The sequence below is a fragment of the Oryctolagus cuniculus genome, chromosome 18 (genome assembly GCF_964237555.1).
Source record: "Oryctolagus cuniculus chromosome 18, mOryCun1.1, whole genome shotgun sequence".
Classification (NCBI taxonomy): domain Eukaryota; kingdom Metazoa; phylum Chordata; class Mammalia; order Lagomorpha; family Leporidae; genus Oryctolagus; species Oryctolagus cuniculus.
In genome coordinates, this window is record NC_091449.1 from 57,016,863 (window position 1) to 57,029,943 (window position 13,081).

The following is a 13,081-nucleotide window of genomic DNA, read 5'->3' on the forward strand; positions in this document are numbered from 1 at the left end:
GTCATTGACTCAAGTGTAGTAATGGTTATAGATCAGGTGTGTTGATTCCAAACCAAAGAAACTCACTGTGGCTAACTTGGGCAAAAAAAGGAGCTTGCTGGGGCCCGGCACTGTGATGTAGTGGGTAAAGCCTCCGCTTGAAGCACCAGCATACCATATAGGTGCCAGTTCGGGTCTTGGCTGCTCCACTTCGATCCAGCTCTCTTCTATGGCCTGGGAAAGCAGTAGAAGATGACCCAGGTCCTTGGGTCCCTGCACCCACATGGGAGACCCGGAAGAAGCTCCTGAGTCCTGGCTTCGGATCAGCGCAGCTCCAGCTATCGCGGCCATCTGGGGAGTTGACCAGTGGATGGAAGACCTCTCTCTCTCTCTGCATCTCTGTAATTCTGCCTTTCAAATAAATAATCTTTTTTTTTTTTTTTAATGTAAGTGCCTTTTTTTTTTTTTTTTTTTTTTTTTTTACAGGCAGAGTGGACAGTGAGAGAGAGAGACAGAGAGAAAGGTCTTCCTTTTGCCGTTGGTTCACCCTCCAATGGCCGCCGCGGCTGGCGCGCTGCGGCAGGCGCACCGCGCTGATCCGATGGCAGGAGCCAGGAGCCAGGTGCTTTTCCTGGTCTCCCATGGGGTGCAGGGCCCAAGCACCTGGGCCATCCTCCACTGCACTCCCTGGCCACAGCAGAGGGCTGGCCTGGAAGAGGGGCAACCGGGACAGAATGCGGCGCCCCGACCGGGACTAGAACCTGGTGTGCCGGCGCCGCTAGGCGGAGGATTAGCCTAGTGAGCCGCGGCGCCGGCCTGTAAGTGCCTTTTTAAAAAAAAAAAATATTTACTTGAAAGAGTTACACAGAAGAGAGGCAGAGAGAAAGAGGTCTTCCATCTGGTGGTTCACTTCCCAATTGGCTGCAACGGCTGGAGCTGCACCCATCTGAAGCCATGAGCCAGGAGCTTCTTCTGGGTCTCCTACATGGGTTCAGGGGCCCAAGGACTTGGGCCATCTTCTACTGCTTTTCCAGGTCATAGCAGAGAGCTGGATCGGAAGTGGAGCAGCCAGGACTCAAACTGGCGCCCATATGGGATGCTGGCACTGAAGGCAGCAGCTTCACCCGTTAATGTCACAGCGCCGGCCCCAATAAATAAATTGTTAAAAAAAATGTAGCTTGCTGGAAGCACATTGAGGGCCTTGAGAGTTGGCAGAAAACTCTCCCCTGGTGGGGTCTGCTGGCCAGGGCACTGCAGCTCCTTAGATGGAACCTCCAGCCATTCACCGCCTGGCTCAAGAGCAGGTATTCCGAGGAGAGTCTAGTTGACTAGGTTAGGTCACACGCCAGCTGCCAAGGATTTCCCTCTCCAAGGCTAGAAAGAGGAAGGGTGAGATTTTCTAAAAGGAATGAAACAGATATGAGCTCCACATTGCATCCCCAATAGGTTTCTTCACCATGGTGTCTTTATTTCGATGATGTACTTTGTGATATCATTTGATCCTCACAAAACTGAACTGCGAAGGGCGGGCTGGGGAATGGAACCAGGGTTAGAGCATCTGACGCACTTCTCATTTTCATTGGAAGCTCAGCAGAAGCTCAGTTACTTAACACGGACACCTGGTGGTGGTCCAGGACTCAGGACGGGTCTTCTAGCCTGTAATCCAGTGGGTTTTCCGCACCCCTGTTTGGTCTGGTTTGTCTCAGTTGGGGCTGGTTTTTCTTGCAGGTTATGTGAGGACAGGCTCAATCTCTCTGGCCCAAACTCAGGACCGGCTGATCTCCCTGAAGCGCATCAATTCAAGGCTGAAGTATGTAAGAGGCTAGAAGCCTGTCCCGACTTTACCAACTGACCTCTGCAGGAGGGCCAGAGAATGTCATTGTCCCCTTGTGTTCTGTGGCAGTGTTATAGGCATCCCTTCTGAGATCATCTCCCCTAAGAAAGTGGCTGAACTCCACCCCCTGCTCAATGTGCACGATCTGGTCGGGGCCCTGCATGTCCCCGAGGACGCGGTGCTGTCCTCCGCTGACGTGGCTCTCGCCCTGGCCAGTGCTGCCTCTCAGAATGGTGAGCGGGTTTCTGCATTTTCTTCTTGGGGGTTGGGAAGGAAGAAGTTCGTTGAAGAAGAGGTTATCTAAAAGGTACTCTTCACTGGTGTAGTTAGCACCTGTTTCGGAAACCAGACCTTGAGATTTAAAAATACAATATTTGTGAAGTGTTTTTCCTCAAGACCAGATCTTTCTTGTAAGGTTGTAAGGAACTGCTTTTACTGCTAACTAATGCACTTCCAACGTTAGGGGATTTTTTTCCTCCACAAAACATAAGGTGCTCCAAAGTTAGAACATTCCTTGGGGTGTAATCCACACCGTAACTGTTGGAGTGAATGAGGGGAGAATTTGCTAGCATACAGGATGTTCTGTATTTTGGATTAACTTGCTTCATAATGTGGATATTCTCTCCTCCCTGCCCCATCTTGTAAGATTCCTGGAATTTAATTATTGTGTACTAAAGTCTGATTTTAAGTTAACCTGCTATTTTTGATCTTGGACAAGATCCATTTATAGTCTGAGATTGTGGTTCCTAGGCATTTCTGTTTTGTAAATTAAAGCATTGACCTGAGGAACATTAGATGATGCTTCAACTCTGCCTCCATACAGGTGTTCAGATTTATGACCGCACTGCTGTTCTTCATGTCATGGTCAAAAAAGGTCAAGTTACTGGTGTGGAAACAGATAAAGGACAGATTGAATGCCAGTATTTTGTCAACTGTGCTGGTCAGGTAGGTTAGCAACAATACTGGGTTGCTGCTTTTTCTTGTTTAATGAGGATGTTCAGTTAGATACAATATTGTGACAGGCTAAACAGACAAGAGTCTATACTGGGACTACATTGTTTCTTATTTGGGCTAGAAAACCCCAAATTCTTGTATTCTGATATTCTGAATCAGAAGCCTGTACTTACTCCTCCAAGAAGCATCTTTGACCTTTTCCTTCCTCCAGGCTGGGCTCATGGGTGCCATCCTGGCCAGGAATACCAACAAGCAGTGAGGCACTGACGGAAATGTTCGCGGTGGGGTCTTGCTGTTGTGTTGTATTGCATTCTGCAACCTCGCAGCCAGAATGTTAGGCTGTTTTATTCCCTTTCCAGAGCACTAAGCGACATCTACTTTCAAGGCCTTATACTCCACGATCTTAAGATGACCTAGGAAGTGCTTTCTGCCATATGAAGTTCATTTAATTATTAGTATTGGGGTTTGTGGTTGAGGTCAGGCATTTTATTAAAAGGGCCTCCTTTGACTCGCTGGTAAGTCTGTCTTCTTTTGATCTAGAAGAATTTTTATGGTTTAAAAGGTATAGTGTTGCTCCCCATCCAAACACTTGCACTAATGCAGGCTGAAACTTGGCTTCCCACCCCTGACACTGTAGCAAGAGCACACAGAAGCCACTTGAAATTAAACTGTTTTCAAGAGGCTGAACTTGCTCATTTGTATTTCTGTTCCTCTTTCCACCCAAAAATGAATCTGTCCATTTGTAGTGGGCATACGAGCTGGGTCTGTCCAACGAGGAGCCGGTTAGTATCCCGTTACATGCCTGCGAACACTTCTACCTCCTGACTCGCCCTTGGGAGACCCCTCTGCAGAGCAGCACACCAAGTGAGGACTTGCACTTTTTTTTAAGTCTTGTTTTCTTGCCAGTCTCCTGTCCTCTATGAGGAGAACTTTCTATAAGGACAGATTGTGCCTGGAGCATGTTACAGGGAGGTGGACCCAATTCTAACATTTCATTAATAACTCTTTATGAAGGGATGGCCAAAATGGGCTTTCCATTGAGCAGTTTTTTTGTTTTTGTTTTTTGCAGACTAACTTTTTTCTTAGAGGTCATTGAGAACATTTGGAGTGTAACTTGGGAGTTTTTAATTCCAGTGCTATAAATTGTAGAAGTGTCGTAAGTAAGCTATCAGCTTGGCTCTAATGGCTGTAGGAGAGGGTCTGATAGCATTTCAGAGGTCCCGATGCCTGCTGGTCTCTGCAGTCCGCATTTCTATATGGACTTTGCTTGGCACAGTGGTAGTTAATGTGGTTAATAGTTGTAAGGATTTGTCCAGGTATCTAGGTGCCTGATTAGGCTCCAGATACTCAGAGCAGTAGTCTCTGCTGTACATCTGAGTGGGAAAATCCTCCCCCATGACCTCTAAGGGTGTTTTACAGTGAATGAATGTCTGTGTTCATTAGACACTGTTTGTTAATAAGGCTATTAACTGTGTTTTTGGTTTCTTTTTCTGTCCATTTGGAAAGCTGACTTGCTCCTAAACCCTGGTTTTTCTCCTCTGCACCCTGCTCCCTTTTCACTTCTGTCTCTCAGCTATCGTGGATCCTGATGGAAGAATTTATATTCGGAACTGGCAGGGTGGCATCCTGTCTGGAGGCTTTGAGAAGAACCCAAAACCAATTTTCACTGAGGGCAAGAACCAGCTGGAGATTCAGAATCTACAGGAGGACTGGGATCACTTTGGTGTGTGAACTGGGATTTTAACCATGGGCCGTGTGTTGTCTAAGGTGTTATATTTTTCAAAGCATTTGAGAAATAACTCCTTACTGAGTCTCTCTAACAAGCCTGTGAGGGACACTGTGAGTAAAAGGACTGGCCCAAGGTCGCAGCTGCTCGGTGGCAGAGTGTAGGGTTAATGGCTCGCTGACAGAGTTTGGCTCGCTGTTTGCCTAGAATGACTGCTGAAATCTTAGGCGAGTGGGAACCCCCTTTTGAGAGCACCTCAGCTAACGTGGAAGGGCTTGTTACAGAGCAGAATGATTCTGTTAATGTCATCTTTTATTAGATTATAAAATTATTTGTTGAACAATGTAATCACATGGTTCCAAATACAGGATGCGAAAGGGTCTCTAATGAAGAAACTCCCACCTATCCTTGATGGACTTGCTTTTTGTGTTTTTTAAATGAAGTTCTTATCAGAATTTTAAAATTTTCAAAGAGGATAGAATAGTATGGCCCCCCTCCCAGCTCCAGTCTAGTTTTAGCTGTCAACATTCTGCCAGTAGGTTGCTCCAGGTGACACAGGTACTTTCCAACAGGCCAAAGCCCTGTCTTCCGCAGCTATTCCAGCATTTTCTTTCAGTGTGGTCTCTCTAGAAGACACTGGAGAGCTTTCCTGCTCAGAATGACCCCTTGGCGATGCTTGTTGTAGCCACATGTGTCACTTGCTATTCTGTGACTCCTCTAGATCCTTTCTAAAGAGGCTTTTTTAAAGAAAAAAATTTTTAAAGATTATTCTATTTATTTGAAAAGCATTGAGAGAGAGAGGAGAGACAGATATCTTCCATCCACTGATTCACTCCCAAAATGGCCACAATGACTAGGGCTGGGCAAGACTGAAGCCAGGAGCTTTTTTTCTCAGCCTATAAAGGCTAAGCATTTTCACGTGTCTTGTAATCCCATCAGGCTTTCTGTTTTCTGATAAATGTTCCAGATAACTCTTCAAAAAAATCTTTCAGGCTGGCATTGTGGTGTAGTAGGCTAAGCTGCCACCTATGATGTTAGCATCCCATAAAGGTGCTAGTTCAAGTCGTGGCTGCTCTACTTCTGCTCCAGCTTCCTGCTAATGTGCCTAGCAAAGCAGCAGAAGATGGCCCAAGTGCTTGGGCCCCTACACCCACGTGGGAGACCTGGAAGGACCCCTGGGCTCCTGGCCTTGGTCTGGGCCAGCCCTAGCCATTGTGGCCATTTGAAGAGTGAACCAGCAGATCAAAGATATTTCTTTCTCTCTGCCTTTCAAATAAATAAATCTTAAAAAAAATTTTTTAAATGTTTTATTTGAGAGGCAGGAAGAGACAGCAAGCAAGCTTCCATCCACTGGTTCTCTCTCTTAATGTCTGCAATGGCTGGAGGTGGGCTGCAGCCAGGACTAGGAGCTGGAAACTCAGTCTGGGTCTACCATAAAGGAGTCAGGAACCCAGTGGGTCTGCATAGTGGGAATCAGGAGCTGGGGCTGGAAACTGAACCCAGGTACTTGGACGTGGTAGGAAAACATTTTAACTGCGAGGCTACGTCTCCTTTCCTCCCAAGAGATTTTCTTCAAGGAGAGGGAATGAAGAAATATGACGAGATGCAAGTTTAATTCTCTAAAGATGGGCTTGTTTTCATTACTCAGAGCCGCTGCTGAGTTCCCTCCTACGCAGGATGCCAGAATTGGAGACCCTGGAAATCCTGAAGTTGGTGAACTGCCCCGAGACCTTTACACCAGACATGAGGTGCATCATGGGCGAGTCTCCTGCGGTCCAGGGCTACTTTGTCCTGGCAGGAATGAACTCTGCTGGCCTCTCGTTCGGTGGAGGAGCTGGAAGGTAAGTCTGTCTTTCAGTCATCTGTAAATACTCACCAGCTTGCTGGACTGTCTCTTCTAGAATTACATATTGCTAACATGTAGTTCACTTAATGTAGTGTGATGATAACAAGAGGACACTTGTAGTTTGAGAATTGTCCCCTTCAAATTCACCTTGGGATGCTCTCCCCATATTCTGTAAACAACATGCAAAACATTTGGGACCTCTTCTTTTGGAGTTAGCCACAGAGCTTGAGGTGAATTCTTGGTCCTTTACGTGTGTGTTGGAGTTCAAACATAGCCAGGTGCTGCGAGGAAATGGCTGGATGCTCAAGCTTGGTAATGCAGGTTATTTTATTTTATTTTATTTTATTTTATTTTATTTTATTTTATTTTATTTATTTTTGACAGGCAGAGTGGACAGTGAGAGAGAGAGACAGAGAGAAAGGTCTTCCTTTTGCCGTTGGTTCACCCTCCAACAGCCGCCGCAGCCGGCGCATCGTGCTGATCCAAAGGCAGGAGCCAGGTGCTTCTCCTGGTCTCCCATGCGGGTGCAGGGCCCAAGCACTTGGGCCATCCTCCACTGCACTCCCGGGCCACAGCAGAGAGCTGGCCTGGAAGAGGGGCAACCGAGACAGAATCCGGTGCCCCGACCAGGACTAGAACCTGGTGTGCCGGCGCCACAAGGCAGAGGATTAGCCTATTGAGCTGCGGCACCGGCCCGCAGGTTTTGTTTTTAAAGATTAGGTACTAATTACAAGTAAGTCACATAATCCTATATGATTCCATTTACAGTGTAGTAGTCATATTCATAGAGACAGGAAGTATAGTAGTGGTTGCCAGGGAGAGAGTTTAAAAGAGATCTTCCATCTGCTGGTTCACTCCCCAAATAACCACAATGGCCAGGACTGGGCCAAGCCAAAGCCATGAGCTTCATCCAAGTCTCCCACGTGGGTGCAGAGGCCCAAGGAGTTGGGCCATCACCCACTGCTTTCCCAGGCACGTTAGCAGGGAGCTGGATCAGAAGTGGAGCAGCCAGGACTCTGACACTGCCAGCCCCAAGAGAGTTAGTGTTTAATGGGGACAGAGTTTCTGTCGTAAGAGTTCTGGAGATGATGGCAGGGATGGTTTCACAGCACTGTGAATGTACCTAGTGCCACTGGACTGTACACTTAAGAATATTTGAAGATAGTAGTATTGTGTGTATTTTGCCATAATTAAAATAGTTTAACTGAGGCCAGTTTTCCTGGCTGACATATAGAGTTGCTCTGAAAACAGTTACATAAAAGGAATTCTCAAAATGTCTGGACCACAGATGTGGTCAGACAACTGTGTAATCTCTCACTAGGACTGATCACAGAAAGAACTCACTGGTTGTATAGAGTACACTTAGAAGTGTGTTTTGATTTGATTTCTTCATACATTTAGCTTATAGCTTTTTTAATAAATTTATTTGAAAGACAGACAGAGGTCCTCCATTGTCTGGTTCACTCCCTAAATGTCCGCAGCAGCTAGGGCTGGGCCAGGCCAGAACCAGGAGCTTCTTCCAGGTCTCCCACAAGGGTGCAGGGGCCCAAGGACGTGGGCCATCTTCTGTTGCTTTCCCAAATGCATTAGCAGGGAGCTGGATTGAAAGTGGAGCAGCCAGGACTTAAACAGGTGCCCATATGGGATGGCAGTATCACAGTGGTGGCTTTACCTGCTATGCCATGATGCCAGCCCATAACTTGTGTCTGAAGTGCTCTGTGAATGTTACCATTACAGTGGAAGTCCTCCTAGTAGTCTTACAAGAGCAGTACATGGACACATGTTTCTTATTCCAGGAGAGTTAGGGAAATGCATAGAGCTGTTCAACTTGGACGACATCGGATCTTTTGTTTGTTCTAGATTTGTAGAACACTGTTTTTTCCTTCTGAGAATCACACCTGCCAATCTCATCTGAATAGGTACCTTGCTGAGTGGATGGTACATGGCTATCCCTCAGAAAATGTCTGGGAACTGGACCTGAAACGTTTTGGAGCTCTCCAGAGCAGCCGCACCTTCCTGCGCCACCGGGTCATGGAAGTCATGCGTGAGTGAAGCTTCTCCCCGCGGCGCCTGTGAGCAGTGTCTTCCCGTGGCTGTTGGATCATTCTCAGGCGCAGCTTGTTCCTCAGTTCCTTAATGACTGCCATGAGTTGGGCTTCTGATATTTGACTGTTTCAGACCTGAGTAAGGGGATTTATGTTCCATGTGACATTTAGGGAACCTTTTTAATATACAGGACCTTGGTTACTTCTGGGACTGGGAAGGTAAAATAGGATGTGCAGGTGGTCTGCTGCAGCTTCATGTATGTGCTAGCCATGCCGACCTCTGTTACAGTGCATGCTCTCACTCCCACATGGTTTTGAGATCATTCCTTTCTTTTCAAGGCAAAGAATTTACCATGTTATTATTTTTTTTAAGATTATTTATTTGAAAGAGTTACACAGAAAGAGGAAGAGATAGAGACACAGAGATGGACAGAGATCTTCTATCTGCTGGTTCACTCTCCAAATGGCTGCAACGGCCAGGGCTGAGCCAGGCCGGAGCCAGGAGTCAAGAGCTTCTTCCTGATCTCTCACATGGGAGCCCGGGCCAAAGGACTTGGGCCATCTTCTGCTGCTTTCCCAGGCACATTAGCAGGGAGCTGGATTGGAAGTGGAGCAGTCAGTTCTCAGATCCGGTGCCCATATGGAATGTCAGTGTCACAGATGGTGGCTCTGTCCACTGTACCACAACAATGGCCCCTGCTATGTTATTTTCAAAACCTTAGGCTTCTCCAAGTGACTTTGGTCATTAATCCACCATATGGGGGCAGGCGCTGTGGCGCAGCGGGTTAAAGCCCTGGCATCCCATGTGGGCTCCGCTTCTAGCCCTGGCTGCTCCTCTTCCGATCCAGCTCTCTGCTGTGGCCTGGGAAAGCAGTAGAAGATGGCTCAAGTCCTTGGGCCCCTGCACCTGCATGTGTGACCCGAAAGAAGTTTCTGGCTCCTGGCTTTGGATCGGCGCAGCTCTGGCAGTTGCAGCCGTCTGGGGAGTGAACCAGCAGATGGAAGATCTCTCTCTCTAACTCTCTTCCAAATAAATAAATCTTTTTTAAAAAAAGAAATCCACCATATGTTAGCAAGGTGGAAACCGCACTTCTCATAAATAAGTTATTTTTGCTGTCTTTTTAAAAGATTTGAAAGGTAGACACACACAGTACTTTCATCTACTGGTTTACTCCCCAGATGACTGCAACAGCCTGGCTGAAGCCAGGAGCCAGGAACCCTATCCTGGTCTCCCATCTGAGTGGTAGGGACTCCAGTACTTGAGCAATCCCGCTGCCTCCCAGGTGCTTTAGCAAGGAGCTGCATTAGAAGCAGAGTAGCTGAGACGCAAACTGGCTCTCCAGTCCCAGGCTGTACGCATCCCAAGCAGCGCCTTACCCTGCTGTGCCACACTGGCCCCAAACGTTTTTTCTCCTCTTCTCCTCGTTCTTCTTTCCTACTTTGAGGATTGGCCTCTTGATCTTAACGTGCTGTTCCTCTTTGTCTCTGATTTAGAGACAGCTTTTGTATCAGGAAGTAAACCAAATCACGTAGGTTCTGACAGGTTTTAATAACATTTTCCAAATTTTGCCAAATGACATCTAAATATTTTGGGTACATGTATGATCAGGACTACGTTTCCATATTGGATGTAACCACCATTACAAATGACCCGTTGGTTAAGTACCTGCTTTTGGCCTGTGAGAGATGAAGGGTATAGGACTGTACCTGCAATGTGTTCAACTGCCAAGGCTCTTTAATTTTAGAAAATGTTTCAGTTGAAATGTTGAACTATTAGATTCCCCTGCCCGTCCTCTAGAACCTGTGGGTAACATCATTAAGTTTGAGCTTCTCCGTGGTGATATGCCACTTTCGGTGGCCTTCTGTGATTCTCATAAAAGAGAAACTGCAGCATGTTAGAAAATGCACAAGGGGAAGGAGAACTTAGAGCATCGGGAGAGGACGACAGGGGCACAGTACAAGGACCCAGTGTGGCTTCTGTTTCAGCCTGACCCCCACTCCCCAGTACCCGTCTTTGGTTTGGAATAAAAAGCGTGAGATCAGGGCTTGTCTTGGTAGAGATTAGAGATCACTCTCTTTCTGGCTGTTTTTACTTATTGCTGTTGCAGATTGGACATTAAGAGAAATGAATTCTGACCCTAGCTTTGTTATGTGAATAATGTCACTGGGACAATACAGTGCAACCTCTCAGATTTCAGAGCCACCAAATCAAGGTATGCTACGTACCCTTCACTTCAGAAATGGGTTAAATGTTGGAGAGGACATGCCTGTGAGATCTGAGACCCCAGCTCCACAAGGTGCTGGGAAGAATCAAGTGCCATTTTCCACACTGTTACTACTTGTGTCCTACTTAGATAAGGCCTTCATCTGTGCTATGTGAACAGACCAAGAGCTGTTACTGTGTAGCTCTATAGAGGGATAACGCCAGCTCTTACAGTATTGTCCCTTTTTTTCCTTCAGCATGCTTGTTATACTAGGTCGTATTTGATAAACTAGGCCACACTGGCCTAGAAATTAGGCTGTTTTGAATAAGAATGACTCCAGAGTCTACTGGATGTGCTTTGACTGACAGACTGTTCTTGTCTCTTCTAGCTCTGATGTATGATCTGAAGGTTCCCCGTTGGGATTTCCAGACTGGCAGACAGTTACGGACATCTCCTCTCTACGACCGGCTGGATGCACAGGGAGCCAGATGGATGGAGAAACATGGATTTGAGAGGCCAAAGTACTTTGTTCCACCTGACAAGGGTAAGAAGCCTCGTTTTTGCTCATTTTTTCCTGAGTTAATAAAAACTTATTTGTAAATTCATACAGCTAGAATGTGTCCGCAGAGTAAATAGTAAAACCTACCAGACTATATGGGAGATGGCCTCATGTAAACATCTTCCTTTTTCCTCCACTTTTAATTTTTCTTGTAGACCTCCTTGCACTGGAGCAGAGCAAGACTTTTTATAAGCCAGACTGGTTTGACATTGTGGAGTCTGAAGTCAAGTGTTGTAAGGAAGCTGTGTGTGTCATTGACATGTCCTCTTTCACAAAGTTTGAGATAACAGTAAGTATTTGGGAAGCAAACTAACAGATTAGGAAATTTTGCATATTTATTGAATACCTCCATTTTTCATCTGTCTCTTCAAAAATGATTCTCTAAGATACTAAGATATACTAAGATATAGCTCCTTGTTTCTGACTTTTAATTTGCCTCAGAGGCCCATTTAGTGTAAGGATCAATGACAGACCGGTGCTGCGGCTCACTAGGCTAATCCTCCACCTGCGGCGCCAGCACACCAGGTTCTAGTCCCGGTCGGGTGCTGGATTCTGTCCCGGTTGCCCCTCTTCCAGGCCAGCTCTCTGCTGTGGCCAGGGAGTGCAGTGGAGGATGGCCCAGGTGCTTGGGCCCTGCAGCCCATGGGAGACCAGGAGAAGTAACTGGCTCCTGCCATCAGTGCGCCGGCTGCAGCGCGCCGGCTGTGGCAACCATTGGAGGGTGAACCAACAGCAAAGGAAGACCTTTCTCTCTCTCTCTCTCTCACTGTCCACTCTGCCTGTCAAAACAAATAAACAAACAAACAAATCGATGGCTAGCTCTTCCTGGAGCTGCTCGCAATGGAAGAAATCCAGGCAGCTGGGTTTTCACAGCAGGGGTGTTGCTGCTGCACTGTACCACCCAGCAGGTGTTCTTGTTCTCTGCTCCTCTCCCTCCCCTACAGTCTACTGGGGATCAGGCACTGGAAATCCTGCAGTACCTCTTCTCCAATGACCTGGATGTGCCCGTGGGCCACATCGTGCATACCGGCATGCTCAACGAGGGCGGGGGCTACGAGAATGACTGCAGCATCGCACGCCTGAACAAGCGCAGGTGAGGTCAGGCCCTGTCCGGTCTGTTCCCCCGAGGTACTGCTGTATTACGAGGCCTGCAGTGGAGAGGGTGCCTAGGAGACTTCTCCAGGAGACCATTATCAGCCCGGAAACTGCAGACCCATTTCCTCAACTCACGCCAATTCACTGGCAGCCCTGAACAACAAACCTCCATGGGGAAAAACCCTGGTGAAGAAGTTATCGTCCTGGGAGAAGATGCCTTATCTTCATGTTCCTGCGTCTACTTTCTTGCCACTCACAGGGCCATGGAATTCTGATTAGTCCTTGCCTGGTATATCCCAGGATGGTGCCACTGGCCTTCCCTAAAAGCTAAGCGATTGTGGGATTCTCATTGCTTTGAAACCTAGATGAGAACATGATTGCTCTCTGTTCCTCTGTCTGCTGCCTGGTTTTGATTAATTTGGGGTCTCCCTTGCAGTTTCTTCATGATCTCTCCAACTGACCAGCAGGTCCACTGTTGGGCCTGGCTGAAGAAACACATGCCAAGTGACAGCAGCTTGCTTCTGGAAGATGTCACCTGGAAATATACTGGTGAGGGGCCCTGGCCAGGTGTGCCTTTTCTGTTTGCCGCTTTTAGATGTGACCTGCAAAAAATGAGTGTAGGAATTAGCATCAAAGAGGCTATCTGGTCACAGGGAAGACTTTTTTTTCTTTTTTTAAAAGATTTACTTATTTGTTTGAAAGGCAAAATTAAAGAAATTAGAGACAGAGAAAGAGATCTTCCATCTGCTGGTTCACACCCTAAATGGTCACCATGGCTGGGGATGTGCCAGACCGAAGCCAGTAACTTCTTCCAGGTCTCCCACGTGGGTACAGGGGTC

At 47.1% G+C, this 13,081-nt stretch overlaps 1 protein-coding gene across 5 annotated transcripts in view; it reads left to right on the forward strand.

Moving 5' to 3' along the window:
* Positions 1-13,081, forward strand: part of PDPR (pyruvate dehydrogenase phosphatase regulatory subunit) — an 87,471-nt gene that overhangs the window by 62,037 nt on the left and 12,353 nt on the right. For 4 of the 5 annotated variants that reach the window (XM_002711720.5, XM_051847287.2, XM_051847289.2 and 1 more), the window contains exons 4-14: positions 1,708-1,789; positions 1,883-2,046; positions 2,637-2,758; positions 3,514-3,631; positions 4,341-4,490; positions 6,142-6,334; positions 8,259-8,383; positions 10,977-11,132; positions 11,303-11,436; positions 12,092-12,240; positions 12,679-12,791. In XM_002711720.5, coding sequence (XP_002711766.2) covers positions 1,708-1,789; positions 1,883-2,046; positions 2,637-2,758; positions 3,514-3,631; positions 4,341-4,490; positions 6,142-6,334; positions 8,259-8,383; positions 10,977-11,132; positions 11,303-11,436; positions 12,092-12,240; positions 12,679-12,791 — 1,506 coding nt within the window. The remainder of the gene's footprint in view (positions 1-1,707; positions 1,790-1,882; positions 2,047-2,636; positions 2,759-3,513; positions 3,632-4,340; positions 4,491-6,141; positions 6,335-8,258; positions 8,384-10,976; positions 11,133-11,302; positions 11,437-12,091; positions 12,241-12,678; positions 12,792-13,081) is intronic. The other variant, XM_070062739.1, reaches the window with a different exon arrangement.